The 27,887-nt window shown below is 37.3% G+C and overlaps 1 protein-coding gene across 2 annotated transcripts in view; it reads right to left on the reverse strand.

Moving 5' to 3' along the window:
* LOC122280751 (regulator of nonsense transcripts 1 homolog) overlaps positions 1 to 17,486 on the reverse strand; it is a 29,269-nt gene extending 11,783 nt beyond the window's left edge. Inside the window, exons 1-20 of one of the 2 annotated variants that reach the window (XM_043091762.1) lie at positions 16,708 to 17,486; positions 14,717 to 14,968; positions 14,454 to 14,624; positions 14,270 to 14,320; positions 13,926 to 14,018; positions 13,672 to 13,767; positions 13,501 to 13,551; positions 13,294 to 13,412; positions 12,612 to 12,720; positions 11,885 to 12,007; positions 11,712 to 11,783; positions 10,109 to 10,180; positions 9,957 to 10,023; positions 6,789 to 6,931; positions 6,640 to 6,711; positions 6,262 to 6,390; positions 5,071 to 5,226; positions 4,691 to 4,804; positions 4,509 to 4,607; positions 4,351 to 4,428 (exon numbers count right to left, since the gene is read on the reverse strand). In XM_043091762.1, the coding sequence (XP_042947696.1) occupies positions 4,351 to 4,428; positions 4,509 to 4,607; positions 4,691 to 4,804; positions 5,071 to 5,226; positions 6,262 to 6,390; positions 6,640 to 6,711; positions 6,789 to 6,931; positions 9,957 to 10,023; positions 10,109 to 10,180; positions 11,712 to 11,783; positions 11,885 to 12,007; positions 12,612 to 12,720; positions 13,294 to 13,412; positions 13,501 to 13,551; positions 13,672 to 13,767; positions 13,926 to 14,018; positions 14,270 to 14,320; positions 14,454 to 14,624; positions 14,717 to 14,968; positions 16,708 to 17,274 (2,634 nt within the window). In that variant the 5' untranslated portion in view covers positions 17,275 to 17,486. The remainder of the gene's footprint in view (positions 1 to 4,350; positions 4,429 to 4,508; positions 4,608 to 4,690; positions 4,805 to 5,070; positions 5,227 to 6,261; positions 6,391 to 6,639; positions 6,712 to 6,788; positions 6,932 to 9,956; positions 10,024 to 10,108; positions 10,181 to 11,711; positions 11,784 to 11,884; positions 12,008 to 12,611; positions 12,721 to 13,293; positions 13,413 to 13,500; positions 13,552 to 13,671; positions 13,768 to 13,925; positions 14,019 to 14,269; positions 14,321 to 14,453; positions 14,625 to 14,716; positions 14,969 to 16,707) is intronic. The other variant, XM_043091761.1, reaches the window with a different exon arrangement.
* Positions 17,487 to 27,887: the final 10,401 nt, after the last annotated feature.

The raw sequence follows: 27,887 nt of genomic DNA on the forward strand, positions 1-27,887 counted from the left end.
GATGATTGTAAGGACGTAAAGCTGGAGGACCAAGAGTAGATCTAGTGCAAGGACTTAGTTTCGTTTATGATTTTTGGATAAAAAGTCACACGTAGGGTTAGTTTATGTTTTTATTTTACGTTTTCAGTTTCATGTGTTAAAAAACAGTTATGTTCAGTTTAATTAATGTTTTCAATAAATGAGGTATTCAGGATATGAATCTCTTTACATTATGATATGTACGTTAGTAACATCTCTATCCTACAGGAATGGGGTGTTACAAATATCTTGAGGGAATATAAAAGCAGAACTACTAACATATGCTTTGCCTACATTCAGAATCTACCAATCAACTAAAAACATAGATTGAATTAGGTAAACATAATTGAGAAGCAAATGGAGATTTTTATATTCACTTCCTACGTTATTGTCTTCTCTTTTTTTATTGGTAAGCTATGCATGCATTCAGCAGGTTTGGACCCATGACCCTGCCTCCCCCTTCCTTACAAGAGGAGAATGCTGTTTGAAAATAATCCATTGGAACTTCCTTAGTTATCAGTTTAGTTATAACTACATAATAAACGTATCACAATAAAAAAACTAAGCCATCAAGGTACATCAGTACAAGAATCAAAATAAATAAAATCATTAAACCGTAAACAAGCACATCAAAAAAATTGAAACTTGTGTTTGCAGGGAACCTTCATTTGAAAAATTGAAATCACCTCTAACAACAATGTTGATGTTGATAGCCACCACAACAACAACAATAAGTAGAAACAGATCCATCTCAACTTCCTAACCAATCAGAAGCTAAGCAGGATCAATCTCGAGTCTTTATGACATAGATTTAGGCCTTGTTTGGATACAAAGGGGTTTCTAAAAGTCAAAGATCTTTTTCGAATCAAACACGGTTTCATTCCCAAACATGCATCTACAACGTTGAAATTCCTCAAAAAATTTTCAAACACCCAAAACTTTAAACACCACCTCTCATAATAATTTATAAAAGAAATTAAAAAATAAAAGTAAAGAAAAAAACTAAAAAGAATTTACAGGGCCACCACAGGGCCGCCATGGTGGCCGGAGTCTTCTGGTCACCACATGGTGGCAGCCATCAGGAGGTGGTCGGGGCTGCCCACTCTGGCTGGTGGCCAAAGTTTTCTGGCCACCCCATGGCAGCCACCACGGGGTGGCTGGGCCAGTTTAAACTTTTTTCTATTTAAATAAAAATTTTGATATTATTTATAAAATCATCTCTGAAAACTTCACTTTTATAATGGGTCCTACCACTTTTTTAAACTATAAAATCGTCAACTTAAAAAGTTTTTACACCATTCACAAACACACTCACGCTATTCATGAAACCATCTAACATCCTAACCGTAACATACGGGTCCTAAATTAGGGCTTAGGATTATTATTATTTTTAGAAAATATTTTAACAGATCAATTTTAAATTAGTAATTTTATTTGATTGGGTTTCTTCCCCTATCAACACCCGTATATTATTGTGGGTTTCCTAGTTTGTATAAGTTTCCTAATCAATAACCAACACTCACCTCAAAACCCTCCCATAAAATCCTCTCTTTTCCTCTGTGCATCAAACCCACAACAATCCCTCCACCAAATAGAATTCTCACGGCCAGAAACCTTCCCATTCACGTGAAACCAAAATTCTTCTTCTACATAGCAGAACTACTCCCTCACAGACCACTGTAGCTTTCCTCTCAGCAACCAAGAAGCCACCTCGCTGGAAACCACCACAGAGCACGCCGACGGTAAGCCCTCCTTCCTCCACGATGTGAGTCAATGCTCTAAACCTCTCTCAGTCGCTTTCTCTCCACTGTTAAAAACCAAACAGCACCTGTGGTTTTGCTCAGCCCACCGTCGACCTTAAAGGACGTCGGAGTACCACCCACGCTGCCCAGAAACTGCCGACCCAGCCACCTAAACTCAGCCACACATCCCTCCTCCCTTGGTAAGCTACGTCGACCTCTCCCTCCCTCTGCCTTGCCGTTTTGACAGTTTCTATATCTCTAAACTCTCTCTCTCTGTCGCACCACCATGTCCAGGAGGAGCCTCTAGTTGCGCCGCTGTGACAACCAGCTAGCCACCCAGACCCACAGTTGCAGTTGGTTCTCCTCTCTCTCGGTAATTATCACAGATTCGCATGGCTTCTCCCTCCCAAGCCTATGCGCTTCTCTTTTTTTATTTCTTTTGTTTCAGACTTTCCCAAAAAGCCCATGCATTATTATGGGTTTTACACAAATACCCTTCAACCCACTTCCCATAGTCTTTCCGTAAAATGCCTCTTGAAGGAACCTTGTTCATTTATGTGGGCTAAGCTTGGGTTTAAATGGGAATTGTGTTTTAAAATTAATTTGGGTCAGGTTGCATTTTTATAGAAACTATTCTAGTGATTTTACGTGGGCTATTTTCCTTAATTGGGGCTGGGCTGGAATTTAAGTTAGACCAAGTTTTACTTATATAAATATGGGCCCATACACTTATATTCTTATAGAAAATATTTAAGGGATTTAAAGTATATTTTTAAAGATACCATTGGGTCTATTATTTTAATTAATAGTCCCATTGTCTATTTATTTTGATGTTAATAAAATTATGATGTTATACTTTAAATAGAAAATCAAGGAATATTTTATGAGTTTTAAATAATATTACTATCTATTACTCTTAGTATAATTGAATATGTATTAAATTATCTCTATGGTATGATTTTAAGTAATTAGCATGTTACGACACGTTTTTCTAGAAACGTTAGTGACGATTAGTGCCTCATATAGGTCACAAGCTACAACGTGAGATTTTGGAAGCAACGCTAAGAGGTAAGTAGTATGATCATACCTTTATGTGTGCTGTAATATTCAGTTTTTGCATGAAAAATGTGATGTTTACCTACACTACATTACTAGCCAATTTCAAGGTTAGTCCCTTTTCACGAACCTCTATGAATTATGATGATATACTTGTAATTGGTGTATGCCATGATGACATGGATTGTTGTTATATGGATGAGATGTTATGTATGCCAAGTAATATTCATGTAATGTTTAGATCATGTTATGACATGCCTATGTTGTTCATGACTTTTTGTCTTTAATTTAGAATGTATTTAGGTGTTCTTTTATATACTTCCTGTGTACATGGGCTATGCCTATTTCATTCATATCAATATAATTTACTTCTTACGTATAAAAAAAATGGCATGCCTATGTTATGTTATGTTGTGTAAGACTCATGTTGATATGCCATGTTCAATGTTATGTTATGCACAAGAGTATGTCATGCCATGTAATTTCATGAAGTCAAACATGTTCACATGCATTATGTAAGTTGATAAGAAAACCCATGAATGACAAGTAAGCTTTAAGATTGGCCTTAAGTTATGGGTGGATGTGCAAGCCACGGACTCAAGCGTGGTCCACCACATGAAAGATAAGATGTTTTTTTTGATAGGTTCCACCACATGAAAGATAAGATGTTAAGAGGTGACACAGACCCAAGCATGTTTCACCACAGGTTATGATATTTTAAGCGGTGCCATGGACTTAAGTGTGGTTCACCATATGTTAAGTGACAACATGGACCCAAGTGTGTTTTGCTACATGTTATGATAAGTGATACGGTGCCATGGACCCAAGCGTGATTTACCCTATGCTATGATATGTTATGTACGGTCAACGACAATTGGACCAATGCACACATGCTATGATGGCCACTATGTAAGTAAAAGACAAGATGAATAAGATACATGAATGATAGAAAATGCATGGAGTTAGTCACTCATGCATCCACGTTACATGTATTGTCATGATTATGTATGATTCCGCTTATGTTACTAATGAATGATATATATGTTATGTGAATGTGTGACGATATATGTAAGCTTTCAAAGTTAAGCCTAATGTTAAATTAAATTACGTTTACAGTATGATGTGCTATTACTGAGTCTTCGACTCATTTGTTTATTTCTCTGTTTTTATGTTTTAATGTCCCAGATGATGATTTCGTGGATATAGAGCAGAAGTGTCAGGAGTAGAATAAATTTCCAGAGACTTAATGGATGATTTGGACATTTAAGCAGTGTTAGTTTCACATTGAACTAAGTTATGCATTTTCATTATGTTTTCAGCTTTACATTATCTAAGACTGTTAAGTTACGTTAGTTTGATGGTTCAATAAGTGAGGAATTTTCATGACTTCGAATTTCTTCACTGGGCATTATGCTATGAATGTTCGTAATATTCCTAACCTACGGGAAGGGGTGTTACACAAACATACTCTTAAACTCATGCACATAGATGTTGCACACTAAAAATAATTAGTGTAGATGTTACATCAACTAACCTGATGTTCATTACTTCTCACACATGACAGGATGATGTAGTCTTTTTCCCTTCCCTGAAATGAATCGACACTTGCAACCTGTAATAAACAAGAATTCTTAGAAACCATAATAAAAAATCAATAGGACCCTAATCTGGTTAGTTAAATCTAAAAATGACCTCTATCTCCTTGTAAAGTTGCTGTCTCAGAGCACCATTTCTTGACATATAGTTCACAATATAAGCTCTTTGTCCCTCATATGGTGTTATAACCCCAATCTGTGAGACATGTAACACAATTTATCAATGAACAAGAGGAAGTGAACCTATGGAAATTCAGAAGCAGAGATCCATAGAATTACCTGACTAGGGACTACACCGCTCCTTAAGAAAGTAGTTACAATCTTTTCAACATTTGCAGCCTCAGTCCTATTTAGATAGGACGTTCCACTGGCGCTTATTTCCTCTTGTCCCATCTACAAAAACAACTGTGTTATCAAAACAGTATCTCAAAAAGAAAATTGAAAAAAATAAAAAAGTAAGATTTTGACAATATACAAACCAAAAAAGAATTGGTCCAGATTTTACATCAAAATCAACTTATTTCTAAAAATGAAAGCCATAATTTGACACCCAAGGGAGATATCAAATCAGAAAACAAACTAGTTGTACCATCACTTGTTGATACTATTTATGTTCATAGTGACCAAATCTAACAATAAACTAGACAGGCTGTTAATACCTGGACATAAAAGAACATGGGACGATTTGGCACAGGCCAAGGAAAGTCAATGCCCGTTGACTGCCTTTCGTTTACAGTTACTCCATTCTGTAGAGTGCCTTCGTAGAAGTTGTTAGAAGGAAACTCCGAAAGAGATGGGTGCATACGGTATTGAACCTAGGTGAAGAAACAGAATGTAACAAATCAGTCTTGCAGCATGCATTTTTAGCAATGACATCAAATAATTACATAAGAAAAGTTAACCTGTATATTTTGGAACAAATTTAAGAATCTTTTTTTATGTCGAGGAATCCCGGAAACCATGCAAATGCAACACGTCTTTTATCCGGTTTACCCAAAAACTGTGTAACGGGCCCAAATCATACAAATCAAGTAAATCACCGGCTTGTCACCGATGGGATATTGTCCACAGAATTATTTGCACCCAAGGGAACCCAAGAGCTAGGGAGAGCATACCTCCCAAAACTAAGGCCCTTACCACGTGAGCCAACCCCTAGGGGCCGGCTAGGGGTCACAAACCTTAAAGATCCCTTACAAATAACAAAACTAATTACATCAACGGATGCAAACAAAATATACATACATTTTCAAACCAATCCCCCCCCCCCCCCCCCCCAACAAAAAAAAAAAAAAAAAAAAAAACTACTCATCGTAGGGGAACACAAGTTTTTCTCTACATTCCACATTACTTATATTTAGGTTTCATAGTTTAAAAATAACCCCTAGGGGTTGGCTCAAGTGGTAAGAGCCTTGGTTTTGATGGCATGCTCGCTCCAGATCTAAGGTTCGAAACCTCTTGGGTGCAAACAATTTCTAGGGGCCATTGGACAAGGGGAATTTCTCCTTAAATTACCTGATGTGCATTTGGGGGAAACTCATCGCCCACAGCCTATGCACCCCCGGGATTACTTAAGACACCCGGTGCCAATAAAAAATAATAATAATTTGAGGTTTTGGTTGATTTTGGAGATTACTATTTCATTTTATCATTATTTTCATTGTTGAATGTAAGAATAGCTTTTCTACTGTTGAAAAATATCACTACAGAAATGGCAGATGGTACCATTCAAGTGCTGCACACAGCATCATTGTGCCCCTGCTAGCTTTTACTAAGATAAATGATTCCGTAAGGTGAACTTTGAGAACTACATTTTAGCTAGAGAAAATGCACTCAAGGTCTCTATCGATTACCTGCAATCTAATAGGTTTGACACCAAGTAGAACAAGCCGTTCAAAGAGAGACTGGGCTAAACCAGCACGAGCTGCTTTCTTGCACATAATGACTGGACCAAGCTGGCAATGATCACCAACGAGAACCACCTGATATATAATTTTCAGTCAGATGACCAATTGCAAAAATGGAGTATAATGGCACATGAGTAATTATTTGGTAGTCACAGAGTAAGAACGCATGGTACTCTAATCCTATCATAAGATGTCATGTCATTAAAAATTAGTTCTTATGTAAGCAATTTTAACAAAATAACATTTTTGAATGAATAGGAATACCATGACATTCATACTCTAGGAGCACATAGTAATATTCCCTAAAACTCAATCTCTTCATACCTGCTTTGCCCCTAGGACCAAAGGGATAAGACATTCAGGTTCTGTTGCCTGAGTAGATTCATCAATAAGTACCTGAAAAAAGGTACAAAGTGTGAGCTTTCAGGTTGCGAGTCCTTTTGCAAAAATCCACACGTTAGATGCATTTCAACCTGGCGAAACCTAAAATTTGCCAGCCGAGGATCTCCAGCACCAACACACGTGCAGCAAATGACATCAGCACTCTGAGAGATCTCTCTCTCAGTCGCCCGTTTCAGTGCTTTATATTTTTTCTCATCACTGCTAGACAGTTCTCCTGTACTCACATGGGAAAACCTCAATTAAAAAGTACCTTACTTTCAATTCAAAGCTGCAGATGTTATTCCAAGAGATCACAAAACTTTCATCATATGCAACGCTTAGTGAATGGTACAACTTACAATTTACAAACAATAAAACTGACGGTTAAGAACATCAAATTTGCATGCTGCCTACATGCCCATGCAACATGATATCAGTTACATTAACACATTATATTGAAGAGAACAGAAGAACTTGAAACTTTTTTTTCTATTGGCACCGGATGTCTGGGAACTTAAAATTGACCCTCGAACTCTATGGGCTTGTTCGGAAAAAGTTTCCATCCCAAAATTCTCATCTCATCTTCTTCCCAAAGTTCAAACATCACTCAAATACAAATACTTTCAAACTAATCATTACAATTTTCTCAAACTTTCAAATAAAAAATAAAAAATAATTCAACCTTCTCAAATTCTCAAACAAAAATAATATTAAAAAACTATATTCTAACAATATTTTAACTTTATAATATTTTTTATTCAACCTTTTTTCTCCTTTCCCAAAACCCCATAAAACATTAAACTATCTCACTACTATTTACAAACTATCTTACTACTATTCATAACATTCTCATCTCATCTCACTCCCCAAGCTTGTCCTAAAACTCCCAATATTTAGTTGTTTCACACCTATATCAAGAACCCAATGGCCAAGAGCAGATAAAACGATTGAACGACATGAATGATAAGACAAATCAGTCCCAAAAATGCATAAACCAACATTAAATTATCTGAAAGATCAAATTATACAACACTTTGTGGTAAGTTATTTTTAGTTTGAAGAAGTTTACATTTTAGATTTTGTAATTGGTGTTTATGAGAGAGAATAAGATAGAGATCGGTCTCTCTCTTCTCTGCCTAATCAGGAATTCATTTCTTCCTGCTAGTCCTTTTACTTTCTTTTGAGAGGTGGGATCAATGTTGAGCTCCAAGTGTTTGAAGGTGGAATCGAAGACTCTTGTTTTTTCGAATGAGGGGGGTAGTTTCATTTGCATTACTGAGAGGAGCAAAAGGGTGGTCAAGTTTGTTTCTCTTAGTGTGTCGATAGTGTCATGGGTGGTTAAGGTGATGGAGGATTGCTTGGCTCACCCTTGGCGTGATGGTTTTGTCAAAAAGTTGAGGGATGGCCATGGTGTCCTTATTATCCAGCGTCATGCTAACTCGAGGGGCCATTTCCTGCTTTTGGAAGAATATGGGAATGGGAATAAGAGGGGTTCTCTGATTACCCTTGAAGGTTTGAAGGGTAGAGGCTCGGAAGATTTCGTGTTCAATGCTCACGTAGTGGCTAGCTCTAAAGTCCCTGTTTCGGTATATGAAAACAGGGCTCAAAATGATCAGGCCTTACAAGCTCAGGTTTGGTATAGGGAGGGTTCCGATGGTTCATTGCCTTTGAGAAGGGCTCCCCTCTCAAAGGGTGCCTCATATGTATCAGTCTTGAAAAAGCCGGCATGTATTCTGGCAGGAAATAGATCACATAGTTGGGAGGATGATCGTCAGAGAAAGGGGAAGGTTATTGGCGGTGATGTCCTAAATTCGACAATCTTCATCACATGTTGACAAGTGGCATCACAAGGAGGAATGTGGGGTGGGCTGTTCGCATTTTGTGGTTATCCCGACGGTGGGAGAAGTTGAAGGGGTGTTGGGGGCTGCTAGAGCATAGCTATTGTGAGTTATGGAGAAGATTACAGATTTAATGAACAAAATAGACACAGGCTTGCATATGGTCATGGGCCTGAGTAGTGGGATGAATGGCCCACTTCATTTAAACCCATTCTCACCTATAGACAATTGGCTTAAGTTGGTAAATGGATGGGGCAATGGGCTCGGCTTGACCAAAAAGGCTGGAGGACCGACCTCGAGGCCCGTTTCCAAAACGTGGTGGGTCAAACACCCTACCAGGTCCTCTTCCTCGGGCCCGAGCATGAATATCTCTCAGATTCTACTGGTGGTCGTTCAGGGCATCCCTCTGCCATCATAGGAAAAGGTCGACGGCGAGCTTCCAGTTCTTGAGTTAGCGCCGATCTCCGTCTCAAACAGGGAGAACAGTGGTGGAGGGGCTGTGGATACCTCTATGGCCGTGCGAAATGAGTTTCACCTGGTCCTCAAGGCGTTACTAGCGTTCCTAGCATCCCTATTCATTCTGATTCTTCCCAATTGCCCTCCTTAGTTTCTGGTGAAGTCGTATTTGACGGATTTGTGAGGTTGTCTCCTCAATTGAATGTTGAGGAGGAATCTTCTAGGATTTTGTGCACTATTGAGGATGATGTTTTGGGCATCTTGGATGACAGGTCAGTTGAAGAGCTTGATTTACAGTTGGTACGCAGGGGTTCTAGAGTGGAGGCTTCTCTTAATGGATTGGAGATGTGGGGGATAAGCCTAGTCCCATTTGCTCTATGCCTCCAGTGTACTCTTGGGCAGGTGCTCATTTTCATTGGGTGTTACAGAAGGTGGACGAAATCCACAATTGCATAGGGATTTCTTGCGAAGGCTTTGAAGTACAATTTAAAGCTCTTCTCAACACCATCGAGGTGGGACAGTCTTTCTTGGCTAGATCTTGCTCGAAATAGAAAGAGAGCTTAAGACATTGGTTGATGGAGTGCATAGAGAGAAAAAGGCTTTCTAATTTAATTCACTTTACCATTAAATTTCTGACCAGCTGTGTTTCTGCAGCTTTAGCATTCAAGAGCTTTTTTTATCTTATTACTTTCTTTAATTGGGAGTATCTTATTTATATTGTCTCTGAACCTAGATAATGCCTTTGATCATTAATGAAACTTGTCTTCTCAAAAAACGATCCAAAAAAGTTAGATCCAGAGACAAATACATCTCAGCTCAAGAAATAAGAAGTCAAATCAAGCTAGCAAACCATCACATCATCTGCTCTAATTTATGATCCAGAAGAATTAAAGACCTCTCAACAATCCATTCTAAAGATACTATCCACTAACAACAAAAGTCTGAAAAAAGGAGAATATGTTTGACCTTGTTCGTCTTTTAGTAGTTGCAACTTGTGAAGTTCACTCTTTTCAGATGTGTCAAGATGTCGAACCTGCAAGAGAACTAATAATGATGAAAACACAGAACATAAGAGTAATTTCAGACAGAATATTTCAAAATTTCTGGAATTAACAGACCTGATAGTGAAGGGTTAAATGCTCAACTGGAGAACTCACAGCTTCCCTTGATTTTGCACAAAGTCTAACAACCTGGAATCACATCACCCAAAACCCCACCAAAAAAAGAAAAAGAAAAATTTAAACTAAATGAAAATCAAATCAAATGAACTAATGATAACCTTGCAAGTTACTTGATCTCGACACATAACATAAAAATATCATGGCTAAATATCCACAGTGCCAAGGAATTAGAGTCAAGTACACCCACTTCTAACTCATACAATAACATGCCTTACAAGAACCTAGATGCATATGATTTTCCCGCACAAGATAATTTGTGAAAAGGGAATATATCACATTATTTATTTCAATATCGATCTGTGTGGGACATCACATTATATATTGATACATTTTTTCCACCAAGATAAACAGGATATCAGACAAAAAAATTTTTTTGATTGGCACTAGATGTCTGGGAACAGTGTCCCAACTAATCCCAGGGGTGCACAAGCCCTCAAAAAGGAGTTTTCCACAACTGCGCCTCGGGTAATTCAGAGGAAAAATCTCCAAGTCCGATAGCCCCTAGAAATTGTTTGCACTCATGAGGAATTGAACCTTAATCAGACATAAATCATTAAGATAATTTGGGCAGTTCCATTCTTGAACAATTGATGAAAATAATCAAATAACATTAATTGATGATAGCATGATAACAATAATAAGAAAGATCCAACAATATAAAATGACCCCTATTCAATGCACCATAAATTGAGAGATAAGAGAGTGGGATACAAGCATTTTACAGCATCCAAACTATCGTGGACATTAAGGGGATGTTTGAAAAAGTTTTTCATCTCATCTCATCTCATTTCCTTTCCAAACATCATTTAAACACAAACACTTTCAAACTAATCATTACAATTTTTTCAAACTAATCATTTCAACTTTGCCAAACCTTCAAATAAAAAACAAAAAACAATTCAACTTTTTCAAATACAAAAAAATAATAATATTATTAAAAAATTAAATTCAAACAATATTTTAATTTTATAATATTTTTTATTCAACTCTTTCCTTTCCCAAAACCCAATAAATACTTAACTCAAACTATCTCACTACTATTCACAAAGCATCTTACTACTATTCACAAAATTATCATCTCATCTCATTCCCCAAGCATCTCCTAAACAAACAAGTGCATTAGCATAATCTAAGAAAACTATTATTTACCATAGACAACAAGAAAGCATCTAAAAAAACAGTACGTCTACAATTCTTCATCATTCATAGTCTTCTTTTATCATTGAAGGCTATTGCATCTGCCTGAAAAGGATAGACATCAAAAATATGATGCAAAATTTGAAAGAGGACGTTACTCAATGATGTCGTGGAAAAACACTTTGATAATTTACAATTGTCTTTGCCAGTTTGAAATAATTGATAACAGATCCCCAAAACTTAGTTATGTACTACCTCTCATGGCTGATAAAGATCATATACATGTTACTTCTCTTTCCAATAAATCCTTTCAACAATAGATGTTACACAAAAAGACAGAAAACCAAACAAAAATAAATTTTATAAAATCAGCATAATGGAAAGCAAAGCTCTGCTTCCTCACCTTTAACCCAGTGGCACTGATCTTTTCAGCTAGTTGGTCTACAGCAACATTACTAGGGGCACAAACCAAAACCTGACAGAAAAATTTATTAAGTTTGATAACCAAAACAATTTATTTTTTGTAGGTGTAATAACCAAACAAATCAATGATGGGAAACATGTAATTAAACCTACCTGCCCTTGGCCTTGTTTGGCCATATGATATACAATTGCTGCAGAAGTGACAGTTTTCCCTGTGCCAGGTGGACCTTGGATCAAACTAATAGGTTTCTGGAGGACGCTCTTTACAGCAAACACCTATCAAAAGAATAATGAACCACATTGAGCAATGCAACTTTGAGAAGGAAATTAATTAAAAAAACTAATGGAGGTAAACAAGACTAAGTCACATGTTGTACACGCCACGCATAGAAAAATATGTGCTGAAAACACTTTATTACAGTTATGTTCACTTGCATGGGTGCACATATGCGAAAGCATTATTGATCAAAGGGTCTCAGCCTTGGAATAAGGTGTTGATATCTTGATTATGGGAAAGTTGGGAAAGATAGGCAAGAAGATGCGCATCAGGGCTGTCAGAGAAGGAAGGCCTACTGCTAATGGTACTGTATCCTTTTTCCATCTAAACAAGATATATATTCTTTTTTTTTTTTGATCGGTAAACAAATATTTATTGATCAAAAGAGTAGGCATATGCCCAAGTATACCTAAACAAGATATATATTCTCATAGGGTTGTGTACACACATGTAATTAAAAATATCCCATATATTCTAAGTTGCAACTTTAGACTTCCCAAATTTCTTTCATACCTAAAACATTCAACCAATTACATGAATTACATACATCTGCAACACAAATTCAAGAATAAAACTATAAAAGGTAGAATCAGCACAGCATACTTGAGAGGCATTGAGCTCAGGAAGACCGGGTGCACCAAAACGTTTGGGCAGCGTATTGCGAACCATTTGAACTTCAACTTCATGTCCCAACAAGTGGTGGTAAATATACCTGCAAGGAAGGTGGTATTTAAATAGAGACTAAACTATTCAGGGGCAAAACATACATGTATCTCTTTTTAACTGACTGCTTAGAATAGGCTGATCTGATATTAGCTTAATGCATCAAGAACACTAGTAGACTGAGTCACAACTGAAGCTAAGGATACAATTTCAGCCCTGCTGTAGGTTTCAGGCTGCAGCAGTCCTTTGTAAGCCAGTTCATATTAATTTTCCAGAATGTTTTCAGAAAAAATTCTGGATTTTTTTTTTTTTTTTTTAAATGACGGGGGAACCACCCCATGGCAGAACCCTTAGGGCTCACCCATGAAACCTAAACCCCCGGGGAGACCAGCAAAGCAACCCACCGCCATGGCCTCCCACTTAAATCAAAGTTTGATCCCAGGGGGAATCGAACCTATGGCATGGGGCTCATGCACACATGTTTGCCCTTATCACTTGGGCTACCCACGGGTGGTTTTCTGGAAAAATTAAGCTTACAAAATAAAGATATAACAGCCGAGATTAAAACTGCTTCGAATAACCTAATTACATACAGACAAAGCAGAACTACAACCAGACCTACCCACTAACACTAGTCTCATCCACTGCAAAAGTTTTCATTGCTCCCTGCATGCGATCAAAGCTTGTACTTTTCCACACAAAATCAACACTAAAACCATGGTTCAAATCAACTGGCACTCCCTGCATAGAAAATGAACCACAGGGAAGCTAGTAATGAAACGTTCAACAAAAACTTAAAATAAGCTAAGTCAACTAATAATTTAACTACCTGACTAGCACGAAGTTCAAGCGCAACCTCCTCTTGTGCTGTTAACTTGATCTAAAAAAAAAAAAGAAGAAATAATCTGTAATACCATTCATATATTGGGGCTACATGCCATTGCATACAAGAAAGGAACAACTAAACATTTATCTTGGATGTCTCTCACAAGGGCCTTACCACATGCCCCACTGACTGCCATGCTGGGTGAGCTGCATCTCCAGAGTAACGCAGCCGCAACTCGTCTCCAGGTACAAGGCGCAACTCATTGTCTTCCTATAACAAAACATGAAGTTTAATTTTCAAAAAGGAAAATAGAAGTAAAGGTGCCACACATGCTCACAAAATAACTGTGGATAAGAAAACATAGAATAATATGATAGTAATGTGAAGACGTTTGCAATTGAAGTGGCAAAACTAAGAGAGTGACGCACCTTTGGAAAAACAAAATATGCGATACGCTTCTTGTTAAGACCAATATCCCACCGAATTGTGACGTTGTCCTTACTTTGAGATTCTTTCATCATCTACAACATAATTGAGATAATGAGATTACTTTTTTTTATTGATAAATTGAGATAATAAGATTACACAAAATGCTTTGCACAAAATCTTGCACCAAGCAAATGCTTTGTTCAAAAAATCAGAATAAAATTAGAGGAGAATCATGGAATCAGTAAGCCAATTTTATCTTCTTTGGCACTATTATAATAGAATAATACAACCCTATAAGAAGAGAAAAGAACTAGTAGAAGATAAAGAAAAATATGAAGCATACTTTATCGTAGTCAGCCTCAAGCTTAATTAGTGGTGCAAATACATTTTGATACTGCAAATGAAATGAGAAGCCATCTTATTAGTAAACATCCATCAGTACAAAAAAATAGTAAACATCTATATGTAAACTACAATTTTCACCACAGCCTTCCCAAGTTGCCATACAATCATGCAAAATCAAGCACCTGATATGCATCTTCGTACTTCAAGGCTACAGGCTGAGGTTCATCATCCACACCAGGCTTTTCAAGATCCTCAAGGGAAGCATCAGGATTTGTCTTCCAAAGTTCTTCTACCTTGTTTATCTGTTGAGCACTGATCTGACGTGCCCTCAACTGCTCTTGTTCAGAAGGGATCTGCCGAAGTGCAACAGTTTAACAAAGTTAATAAAATAGAAAATCAATCACCTCATAGTGAAACATAAACCAATGCATCAGAAAACATCAACCTTGACAAGCCACTGCAAAAAGCACCGATCATCAATCAGGGGACACCACTGACTCAGGTCCCAATTCATGTCCTTCAATGCATTAACACTTAAGCAAGGTTCCCTACAAAGAAGAACCACCACACTCTCTGTCTTTGCCGAAATAAATCCAAGCAGGAACACATTACGACATCCACAATTGTAGCATTCAAGGATTGTTTCTCCTAAAGGACTGTCTTTATGAAGACAGACTTCCTTATGTTTCGCTCGAACCTACAGAACCAGCATTACAGTGAAAATAAGAAAAAATATAAGAGATGCTGATCCAGTTGCAAAATGGTATACACTTGATCCTGACACAAATGAAGAAATAACATCAATTCTAGCAAATTTAACTATTTTTCACCAAAACTGAATGAATATATTTTTAATAAGTAACTTGAATGGATATATTTATCCATTTAAAAGCAGAGAATGAAATTAAATATTTACTTACAAAATGCATAAAGAGAAATCGTGCCTGTACATTACTAGTGCAAGTCGGGGAAACATAGCTGAAAATTTTCATGTGCATAAAAGATAGCATAGAATTATTTCAATGAAACAAATGCAGCACCTAATTAAAGGACGGGTGTCAGAAAGCACAAAGCTAAATACAAACCACAAACACTCATTTCAAAAGAAAGCCTTGATATAGTGGTAATACAGCTCCATAACAAAAATATTCCTTTCAACACGAGGAATATATTTATGTAAAAACACTATCAAAACAGAAAAAAACAATGCCCCTTCTTTGGACAAGAAAGTGAAATGATTAAATAGTAGACATTAAATCCCTAAGAATCTGAAGGTCAAATGAACCAAAATTTTCTAGACTAACTGCAACAAATTACGAACTTCCAATTTTAACAAAACATAGAGCAATATCACATTTTAGCCCTTCAAAGAAGAGTTTATCACTCTCACTGCATAACACATATGCATCTACTGATAAGTGAGCCAATTCTTCATAGTTGAGTTCAGCCATATAAGCAAAGATCACAAAACCACACAATGCAACAACCACAGAAGGTTACAACTACAGCTACATCACAAGGTTCATCCGAGAACACATTCAATGAATCTTTACTTTTTAATGTGCCAATCGGGGGGGTGTTGTAAATGGAAAATTAGAAATGATGCCCAAGATAATTTTAAAAGAGTGCAGAAAATAGGAGATACGAAAATATTTTTCTGATAGGCAAGATAAAATTTTATTAAGAAAACAATAAGGGCATAACCCAAGTACATAGGAAATATATAAGAGACATGACAAGCAAATGGTATGAGCTCTAAAAATCCCTCAAAAAAGGCATAGAAAGAAAATATCAAAGACATATTACTGATCGTATTGTTAATGATCCATTTAAATGCTGGTCACGAAATATGCAATCCACACTAAGCACAAGCAAACCTTTTTAGTCTTCAAGCCCACATTAAGGCAACGTATATCCTTTTCCAAAAAGTACAGAACCCCCAAAAACATGAAGAATTCTTGTAATCTTCTAAATAGCCTTCCTTGTTTCAAAAATCATCCTATCTCACTAAATTAGTGAATTCACATCCAAATGACACTAGTCTCTGCTTATTACCTAGTTAGCTTCCTTTCTTAGTTTGTTATAAGTGGTTTGCTTGCTTCCTCACAAACCCAAAATTCGATTCTCAACATCTTTCATTAAAAAAGAAGATCATATTACAAACTAACCAAAACTGAATTTTATTTACACAATATCCTCAGATTCTTAAACTTTCTCAATTCTATACAACCTGCCAAGCTATATTCTCTAATTTCCAGCAATCCAACCATCAAATATTAAAACCAACAAATACCACATCGACCCAAAAACAAACAAAACTTTTATGCTATTCATTACTGATCAGAAAAAAAAAATATTCATTGCATTCACATTCCAAAAGATTAAAAAAAATTTTGTAGATGTTTCCATAACACAACCAAAAGAAAGCCCACTCACCAGGTGATTGACGATATGCGAGCCGGACGTGTTCCCCCTGGAATTGCAGAACCACTTGCGACAGGACGGGACGTTGCAGCGCACCACACAGGCTGGGTTAGACACACCACAGTACCTGCACGCGTGTTCTGTAAAATCCCCTTTCCTATAGTCGTAACTATCGTCATCACCGGTCTCCTCAAAGTTCAATCCTCCCAACCCAGCTGCCAGGGCTTCGACCACCTGACTATTGCTATTATTATGATTACTGTTATTGTTATGCGCACCGCTACTGCTGCTGCCCGAGACAACGGACCGGGCCTTTGTGGCGCCGCCTGGGGCAGCCGAAACGGGCGAGGTGTCGGAGTGGTGATCCGAACCAGGGCCTCCGCCTCCGCCGCGGTCAATAGGGTCGGACAGAGAATCGGAGGGCGTGGGCCAGGAGACCACCGGGGGGCGAATCGGGTCGCGGAACTCGGGATAGTCGAAGTCCTCGCCCTGCGTATTGAATTCGAGGAAGGTGTAAGCGTCGTTGGCGGTGTCGGGCTGCGACGCCGTCTCGAATAGGTTGTTCGGTTGAGAATCCATATCAGAAATCAGAACCCAAACGGAGCGTAAGTTCACGAGAATTCCGAGCGTGAAAGTAGGGTTAGGGTTTTATGTATGTGGGTGCGGGGGGGGTTGGTGTTTGGAAGTGAGATTAGGTCTACAATTAGGGTTTTGTTTCGAAACACAACTGAAAATAACAGAGAAGTGAAACGTTCAGGGAAGAAGAGAGAGAGTACAGATGGGACCTTGTGTAATTGGGTTTGAAATTTTTATTAGGACGACAGCGCGTGAGGCATTTGCACGGATATGGGAGAATGCTTGCGTCATGCTCATTGCTCCTCGAGCTCACGTGCGTATTTGTTTGGGTGTGTCGTGTGTGGCCGTTGGCGGGTGGTGTGGCTGTTGGCGGCGAATACCGGTGCAGGCACGTGATATGGTATTATTGAGATAAACTACTTAACATCCGGTTCATCTTTGAAGTACAAACCAAACAGATCTAATTATTTCGTAGATTTAGGTATGGTTTGGTAACAAAAAATTTTTATCTCAAATTTAAAATTTTCATATTATCATTATAATTTTTCTAAATTTCTATACAAAATATAATAAATAATTCAACTTTTTTTTAACTTTTTCAAATCTCAAAACAATAATAATATTAAAATATAATATTTTAATATTTCATCTTAAACTCAAGATTTTCATCCCACTTACCAAGCAGAACCCTAGTTTTTTTAAATTTCAATTCTACTTTTTCAAATCTCAAAACTAAAAATACATCTCAATTAAATTTTTAACTTTCATCTCAAATTAAAAATTCTCATCTCAACATCTAAATTTAACCTAAAGCACATCGCAATTCATTTAAAATATAGGCGAGGAAAAAAGTCCTTCTCTTTGCTCTGTGAGAGTGAGAGTGAGGTGAGTGTTTCTTTGTACTTTAGTACAAAGAATTGTGTCTCTCAGTTTGATCTGAGAGTTTGTGTCATTTGGTTTTAGTGAAGATGGTGGAAGAGGAATTGACTAGGAGGTGGGAAGGATTTCACTTAATAGATGTGGAGAATGAAGTCTTGGAGCTGGCCAATGAGGTAGATAAGGAGGCTGAATGTCGAGGTAAACATTGTATTCTTGCTCTAATCCTCCCGGAGAAAGGAGCCAATTAAGAAGCTTTCAAGAATACCATGTCACAGATTTGGAAACTGGATGGATGGGTTTCCTTTACAGATATGGGGGATCACAGGTTTCTAATTGAGTTCCAATTTCAATTAGATATGGAGAAAGTTATTTTAGGCAGGCCTTGGTGTTTTGATAGAAGCATTGTGGCTATTCAATTATTTGATGGAAGCATTCCTTTCAATGAGATTGCATTTAATTATGAACCTTTTTGGGTGCAAATACATAATCTTCCATTAAATAATATGAATCAGGAGGTTGGTGGGCAAGTTGGTACCACCATTGGTAAGGTTCTGAAAGTTGATGTAGATGAGGAAGGATGAGGATGGGCAGGTGTCTGAGAGTTTAGGTTGAAGTGGACTTATACAAACCTTTGGTTCGAGGCAAGAGGATTTCAGCAGGGGGAAAGTCTGCTTGGGTTGATTTTAAGTATGAGAGGCTGCAGTCCTTTTGTTTTAAATGTGGTGTTCTGAAACATAAGGGGAGGAGTTGTGTTGGGCAGTCTTCTGACATCAAATTTCAATATGGACCTTGGCTAAGAGCTCAACCAATGCACTCTAATATATTTGATGCCAAGAAATATGGTGGTAGGCACAATTCAGATCACCGGAATCAGTCTCAGTCAGGTAAGGGGGATGGCATGGAGGATACTTTTTTCCAATCTAGTAGAGAGGATAAGGGGGAGGATTTTGTGGCTTCTGAGGAGATTTCTTCTCCTGGGTTTACGGGTAATTCAAATGTTGAAAGTTCACATCCCTTATCTCATGAGTTAAGGTCTGGTACTTTTCAAATACCTGATAACATGAGCCACCTGGATAACTACCCGATGATTTTGAATAGTCCTGATAAGGGGGAGGAGATGAGAGGGGCAGAAGTTTCTGTTATAGAGGTGGTTGGGGGTAGTTTTGGCATTGTTGGCCAACTGGAGTCTGAACAGGAAAAAAATCTTGGACAACAATGTAATTCAGATAAGGTGTGTAGGAAATCTTCATGGAAAAAGAGAGTACGATCAAATAATGTGTCTTGCCTGTCAAAGTCAGGAGCTGAGTTTGAGAATAGGAAAAGGAAAGAAGATAACAGGTATGATGGGGTGGAGCTACCTGTCTCAAAGAAATCCAAATCAGGAAATGGTATGGATATGTCTTTTGTTAATGATACAGTGGTGGAGGCTGCAATGCAGCTCCACCACCAACTATGAATCTCTTGAGTTGGAACTGTCGGGGGCTTGGGAACCCCCAGACAGTTCATGAGCTTCACTTATGGGTGAAAACTAAGTTCCCACATTTTGTTTTCCTCATGGAAACAAAGTGTAGTAAGGGTAGGGTGGATTATGTGAGAGATAAGTTGGGATATGATTGTAGTATAGTGGTGAATAGTAGGGGTTTGAGTGGAGGACTGGCTCTTTTTTGGCATAGCTCCAAGGATGTTTGCCTGAATACATATAGCCAGAATCACATCTCAGTTACAATTGCAGAAGATGATGGTGCTAGACAGGTGGTGCTTATAGGTTTTTATGGTTTTCCAAATGCTGCTAATAGAGAGGAAGGATGGAATCTGCTCAAGCTTATTAAACCAAGTATGAATATGGCATGGATCTGTATGAGAGATTTCAATGAAATTCTCCACCAACATGAAAAATATGGGAATGCTCCAAGGCCTTACCAACAGATGGAAAAATTTAGATTGGGTGTGGAGGAATGTGGCTTGAGTGATATGGGGTATATAGGAAATAAATTCACTTGGTGTAACAATAGAGAAGGTTCCATGTTTGTCAAAGAAAGGTTAGACAGGGTTTTTGGGAATAAACTGCTAGTGGATTGGTTTACTTGTATTTATGTTTTCCCTCTTCCAACTCAATCATCAGACCACAGTCCTTTGGTGGTTGAGGTTAGGAAGGAATGGCAAGAAAGGCTTAATACAATTAGGCCTTTTCGATATGAAGTAAGTTGGGACAAACATGAAGCTTGCAAGAAGTTGATTGAAGATAATTGGAGGAATACTACTCTGTGTAGTTCAAGGCTTGAGTCAGTTACTAAAGGTTTACAGTTATGTAAAGAATCTTTGCTGAAGTGGAGTAGGAAAGAAGCCAGGAAGGGGAAAGGGGCTATTCTGAATAAACTGAAAGACATTTCCAACTTGCAGGCTGCTAATACAGGTGGCTTAATTGAGTGCATTAAGGAAAAACAAAAAGAGGTGGAGAGGTTATTGGAAGAGGACAACCTAAAATGGAAACAAAGAGCTAAACAGAAGTGGTTGCAAGCTGGTGATAAAAATACTAAGTTTTTTCATGCTTGTGCTAATCAAAGGAGAAGGATAAATGCCATAAAAATTGTAGAGAGAGAAGATGGTTCTGTTACAAGCTCAACTGAGGAAATTGCTGGCTTGTTTTTAAGACACTACCAGGGACTGTTTTCTACTTCCAGTCCTATGAATATATCTGAATGTGTTGGGCCTCTGAAGACTCAGATTACTGAGGAAATGAATGAGGGCTTGATCAGGAGGTTTTCTGAGGATGAAGTGAAAGCAGCAATTTTTCAAATGAATCCAATGAGTTCACCAGGACCTAATGGTTTCCCAGCTGCATTTTATCAAACTCATTGGGATACAGTTGGTAGGGAGGTCAGTAGAGCTGTGCTTGAGGTGCTTAATTGTGATGGTGATGTTAGGCCAATCAACAGCACCTATATTGTTCTCATTCCTAAGAAGAGAAATGCAAGGAAGGTTGCTGATTTTAGGCCAATCTCCCTTTGCAATGTTCTCTACAAAATAATCTCTAAAGTGCTGGCTAACAGGCTGAAAGGGGTATTACAAGAAATTATAGCTCCAACTCAGAGTGCTTTTGTTCCTGGGAGGCTCATTATGGATAATGTGATTGTGGCCTATGAAGCTATGCACACAATGGATAAAAAACTTAAAGGCCGAGAAGGTTTTATGGCTCTAAAGCTTGATATGAGCAAAGCTTATGATAGAGTGGAGTGAGATTTTTTGCAAGCTGTTATGGTGAAGATGGGGTTTCATTCAGATTGGATCAAGTTAATTATGAAGTGCATTAACTCAGTCACTTATTCCATTCTCTTTAATGGCTCTCCTCAAACCTCTTTCCAAGCTTCAAGGGGTATTAGGCAAGGTGACCCCTTGTCACCTTACTTATTTATCCTATGCTCAGAAGCATTAAGCTCTCTTCTTAATCAAGCTGAGGAATCTAAATTGATCACTGGTATTCCAATAGCTAGTGGTAAAATGTCTATTAACCATTTGTTTTTTGCAGATGATAGTTTGTTATTCTGTAAAGCAAATGTAGTGGAATGTAGTCGAATAAAAGAGCTTCTTGGTCTTTATGAACAAGCTTCTGGACAAAGGCTTAACTTGGATAAGACTTCTGTTCACTTTAGCAGAAACACCAAGGAGGAGGCAAGGAGATTCATCCTGAGCATAGCAGGTGTAAGGGCTTCTAATTCCTCTGAAACTTATCTTGGCTTACCTGCCATTATAGGTAGATCAAAAAGGAGAGCTTTTAGCAACATTCTAGATAGGGTGAGAAGCAGAATCAGCAACTGGAAGATGAGATTCCTTTCTCAAGCTGGTAAGGAAATTTTGCTGAAAGCTGTTATTCAATCACTTCCAACATATTGTATGGGAGTGTTCAGACTACCAACTTCCTTACTCAGAGATATTAATAGAGTTATGAAGCAGTTCTGGTGGAGTCAAAACCAAAGGGAGGGCAGTGTTAATTGGGTTTCATGGAGACAGATGGGAAAGGCAAAGTCTGTTGGAGGATTGGGTTTTCGAGAATTGGGTAGTTTTAATATGGCTTTGCTTGCTAAACAAGGTTTCAGAATCCTTCAAAGGCCTGAAGCTTTGGCAAGTAGGATATTAAAACTCAAATACTTCCCTCATTCCTCCTTTCTTGATTCTACGATTGGTAATAATCCATCTTATATATGGAGGAGTATTCATGCTGCAAAAAGTCTGGTAGAGGAAGGGTCCTTATGGAGAGTAGGTGATGGTTCTCAGATAAGACTATGGAAAGATAGATGGGTTCCCAAACCATCTTCTTATCGAATTCAAAGCCCAGTACAGGTTCTCGAGAGTAATGCTGTTGTTGCTGACTTGATTGATCCAGATCTAAGGAGTTGGAACTCACCATTAGTTGATGCTGTTCTAAGCTGTACTGAAGCAGAATTGGTTAAGAAGATCCCCTTAAGCACCTTTAATTGTTCTGATAGAATTATTTGGAGATGTTCAAATAATGGTATGTTCTCTGTTAAGAGTGCATACCATTTGCACATGGAGATGGTGGAAAGGGAAAAAGGACAGGGGTCGAGTTCAAATGCCAATAGAAGAATATGGATCAAGCTGTGGAAGTTGAACATCCCTAATGCAGCAAAAGTATTTGTCTGGAGGGCCTGCTTAGAATCTTTGCCTACCAAGGAGAATTTGTTTTAAAGGAAAATTGTGGAGTCTTCTGCCTGTCCATTGTGTTTGATCAATACAGAAACTGCTGTTCATGTACTGTGGGAGTGCCCAGTAGCTCAGGATGTGTGGAGTGAGTTTTCAAGGCAAGTTCAGAAAAGTAGTTTCACTAGTTCTGTTTTTCTGCATTTGTTAACTTATATGGATGGTTTATTAGAGAAGGAGATGTTGGAAAGGTTCCTAATGACAGCAAAGAAGATATGGCAGAGAAGGAACTTGTTCATCTTTGAAGAAGTCTTCATTCATCCTAAGCAGGTAATGCAGCAGGCTCAGCAATTGTTGACAGACTTCCAAGACAACCAAGTTAATCAGCAGGTCCTCAAAGATTCACCTGAAAGCAGTAACTTGTCTTGGTTTCCTCCTCCTGCAGGTGTGTATAAAGTTAATTGGGATGCTGTAATTAAGGAAGAAGATGGTAAAGTTGGAATTGGCATTGTCATAAGGGACTTTGAGGGAGGGGTAGTTGCATCTCGAAGCTTGCAGAAATTCATGTTCACTGATTCATTCACAGCCGAGACTCAAGGAGCATTACAAGCAGATGTTTTGCCAAGGAGATAGGCTTGAGGAGGATCATTTTAGAAGGGGATGCACTAAATGTTGTGAAGGCTTTAAAAACTGATTCTTCTGAGTCTCACTTTTCAGGTGTTCTGTTATGGGATGCCAAACATATTCTATCTCAGTTTGATTATTGGGATGTTGTTCATGTAAAGAGGCAGGTAAATGTGGCTGCCCATGTTTTAGCTAAGTATGGGTTAAGTAGTGATGAGGATGAAGTTAGATTGGAGGATAGTCATTTATGTATTCTCCCTTTTATTTGATTGATTATATTGAATAAAGGATTCTTTGATTAAAAAAAAAAAACCTAAAGCACATCGCACATCCTTTAATTACGTTGCAAACCTGCTTTGAGAGTTGCTCCCCAACTCTAACTTTGAAGAACAAACCAAACAGATGTGATTATTTCATAAATCTATCTCTCAGTTTTTTTCAAATCTCAATTTAATTTTTTCAAATTCTAAAATTAAAAATTCATCTCAACTTTCAACTTTCAAATCCTAATTTAATTTTTAACTTTCATATCATACTAAAAACTCTCATCTCAACATCCAAACCTAACCTAAAGCACACCGCACATCCTTTAATTATGTTGCAACCTGCTTTGAGAGTTCCGTAACGATTCCCTCCCATTTTGCTCCCCAACTCTTAACTTTGAAGGACAAACCAAAACCATTCATATGTGATTATTTCATAGATCTATCTCTTAGTTTTCACAAAACTCTTCCCACACATACTGCTTCTCTCTCCCTCTATTACTTATCTCTCTCTCTCTCTCTCTCTCTCTCTCTCTCTCTCTCTCTCTCTCTCTCTCTCTCTCTCTCTCTCTCTTTTATAGGTTGCTATGCACAGGGTTTGACACTGTCTAGTAAGGGATAGGGTCAAATTGCAAACGTGCGTGCGTAGAGGCTGAATACAATGGAGTCGAGAGTTGGGAGGCTTGGGTACTTGAATAGGTTGCGGCATTGAGAAACGCTTGTGTACTGGTGAGCTTCTAGACCACGTCCCTGAAGTTGTTCTTGTTGATATTGTACGTCAACAGCTGATGTTGTTGCTGCTGCGCTTGCACCTATACCTGCTATTAGACCTATGGCTGATGTGATGCTGGTTGTGATTATGGGTGATTATGATTGACTTTCGACTTTGATTGGCAAGATTAGATGATTTTTTGATGATGGGTTAGAGATCTTGTGGGAAAGTATGTTGAGGTGTCTAAGGTATTGGTCTTTGTTAGTATTATTATTGCTACCACTGTGCTTGTGGTAGTAGATGTAGTAGCGGTAGTGATAGTAGTGGATTGACAACTTTTATCCTCCATGCGAATCTCTCTCCTTTGTTTTCTCCCTTCTAAAGGGGTTTTTTGGAGATAGAGATACTAGTCGATTTTGTTCTACTTTCGTGGTTGGTTGTGAAGACTGGTTCATTTCATTGAAGGTTCTAGAGAGGTGACCGAGAGTTTCAATTTAAAATGTTTCAAATACGGAGCACAGTTATAATTCTGCTTGTTTTCATGCATATGACTTTTTAGGGTTAATTTTTAGTTTGCAAATACATTTCCAAGAGATTTGAGTGTTTTTTTTTCTTGGAAGAAATATGCAAGCTTTTATGAAAAAGTAAGGATAAATTATATGTTTCATATATTGGCATAGGGAACCAAACTGAAGCGGGGAGAGAGAGAGAAAGACATAGAGGGAAATAATTATAAGCCAAGTTGGCAATAATTTAAACTGGCTACACGGGGAACCAATCATGTGCAGTGTGCTTTAATAAACTGGCTGCTTAGTAGCTTTTCTTTATTAATTTATTTGTGGGTTCTTGAACTTCTAGTTAGTAGGACATGTGGGATAGAGCTATGTTCCTATGGAGGCATCTTTCCTCCTTCAAAAATTGCAATCATTTGCCTTTTCGTCACTTTTTTTTTTTCATTCTCCATGAAGTTAATGTGTTTTGGTGGCTTGATTTGGGTATTTGGGATATTTTAATATATTTATGAATAATAGTGAAATAGTTTCAATTAATATTTTTTATTAGATTTTAAAAAATGAGAAAAAAATTGAATAAAAATATTATAAAGTTAAAAAAATTTAATATTATTTTTGTTTTGAGATTTAAAAAAGTATTATTGTTTTCTGTGTTTTATTTAAGGTTTTTAGAAAATTATAATGATTAGATAATAATTAGATGAAACATTAAAAATTTGAAATTATAAGTATTTTTATGTTTAAGTGATTTTTGAGAAGAAAATATCTGAGTATACGTCATAACAATTGTGTTGCCAAACAAATCTTTAATATATGAGGAAAAAATGTTAAATGTACTCATAAAGTTAAAAAAAAAAAAAACTATATAACCACGTGACTTTTCACATTTTTTTTTTTTATATCTTGTCTTTTCTAATGAAAGTGGTGTGTAGATGACAAAGCGACATAGATATGTAAGTTATTTTGAAATATTTTTTGAGTATAGTTAGCATTGCCTTATATATAATAATTTTTTCTTAATTTATAGGATTGTATTATATGTTACAATTTTCATCAAACTTACCTCATGTTATATTGTTACAGTATCTTGTATCAATTATTAGATTAACTCTTATTTTTTAAAATAATAAATTTATCTTTACACGACAAACTTAATATTATAAATAATAAATCTTTCATGCATCTTGTGCTCTTTACTAAATTCTCGTTTGGATAATTATTTCAACTCATCTCATTTCATCTATTTTTTCCTAAACATCATTCAAACATTAATATTTTTTCAATTTCAAATCTTAATTTTTTTTTATCTAATCATTACCTAATCATTACAACATTTTCTTCAGGATTGCTCAAAGCCATGGAAGCTTTGGCTCTAAAACTACTTGTGGCTCCTTGTGGCATTTTTTCCCATCCCTATCTCACATTTTCCCTCAATCTCAGCGTCCTTCAGTATTCTTTCTACCCGCTCCATCATGGTTATTGATGGTGGTTTTCAAGCTATTTTTTGTTACTTTCGTGGTTGCTCAGATGCACACCATAGACTCACCTCACCTATCATCTTTGGATTTTTTTTCGTAGTTTTTGTTTTGGTGATTTTGGTCATTGAGATTGATGTGTTTCTCTATTTATATGTTGCATATGTATATTATCATAATTGATTGTGATGATCTAACCTAGCATTAGGCATTTAGGATTTTCTTTTATTTGTCTATTGGAAGGCAATTTTGGCTTAGAAAGTGTCATTCAAGTTAGTGGCATCATTTACCAATGAGCACTTTCCATGGTGAGGGTCTTCTCTTGTCTTTGTACAAGTTCTATGTCTGGATCCAATTAGTTTCACTAGTGCATTTAAATTTTGTTTTGTGATTGTTAGTATATCTATGTGCTTGTTGACTTTTACTTAGTTTCAAAGGTAAAAGATGTTTCTTCTTCCTTCTTGTCTCTCCAATGGAAGAGGAAATTTCTAAAAAAATGGAAAAAGCTTTCTTTATTAGAGTGTGAGCATAATGAAGTACAAATCTCTGCAACTCTAACAAGTGATGTGTCAGTTAGATGAAAGCATTGTCTTCTACGAAGTTACTTACAAGTATTATAATAAGGATGCGATGAAATCTATGATGGTGAATTGTTATGCTTAACTCAACTCAAATAATAAAATTAAGAACACTGGTTTGGAAAATTCGATGAGCCAAATAACCTCCAATAACATTGTAAATTTTGGTAGGGAAATCGATATTGCAATACTGATAATTTGATAGCTTAAATACAAACTACAAACCATCTGCAACCAATTAACATAAAATAACTTCTTCCTAAACTAAAGTGACATGACATAACATGGCCCATGTAAGCGCATGACTCGGTCACTATTCTAAGGATAAGCATAGAAATAACATTACATTAAAAAAAAAAAAAAAAACTAAAATGACCCTTAACACTAACATTGACAAACCTTACATAGCCTTGGACATAAGTCCGAATCTCGAGTATTCTGGAGCACTTAACACACTCCTCTCCTTCAAAAGACCTTATTCGCAAGGTTTGGAAATCTCCTCTTCAATCTAAAAGATCCTCCCACGTAGCATCTTCATCTGTAGTTCCTTTCCATTGAATCAATGCCTCCACTCCTGCTTGATTCCCTTTTTCTTAAGCCTTCGTTGCAACACCATTTCGGGTTCGGGAGCTAGGGTTCCATTTGTGGTGACTATCGGGAGATTGGGGATGGGATGTACTTGAACTCCAAGTTTCTTTTTCAGGCAAGAAACATAAAAGATATGGTACATCAACGATTTTTTGGGTATATCGAGTTTGTAGGTGACTTTTCCAATTTTTTAAAGAATTTAGAAATGTCCATAATACCATGGAGAGAGCTTGAGGTTCTGATGCATGGTCACCAACATCTAGTAGTAAGGGGGCAATAAGAGGTAGACCTAATCTCCTACAGTAAACTTTATGTTGGTTCATTTCTTG

This window comes from Carya illinoinensis, chromosome 11, assembly GCF_018687715.1.
Source record: "Carya illinoinensis cultivar Pawnee chromosome 11, C.illinoinensisPawnee_v1, whole genome shotgun sequence".
NCBI classification, from domain to species: domain Eukaryota; kingdom Viridiplantae; phylum Streptophyta; class Magnoliopsida; order Fagales; family Juglandaceae; genus Carya; species Carya illinoinensis.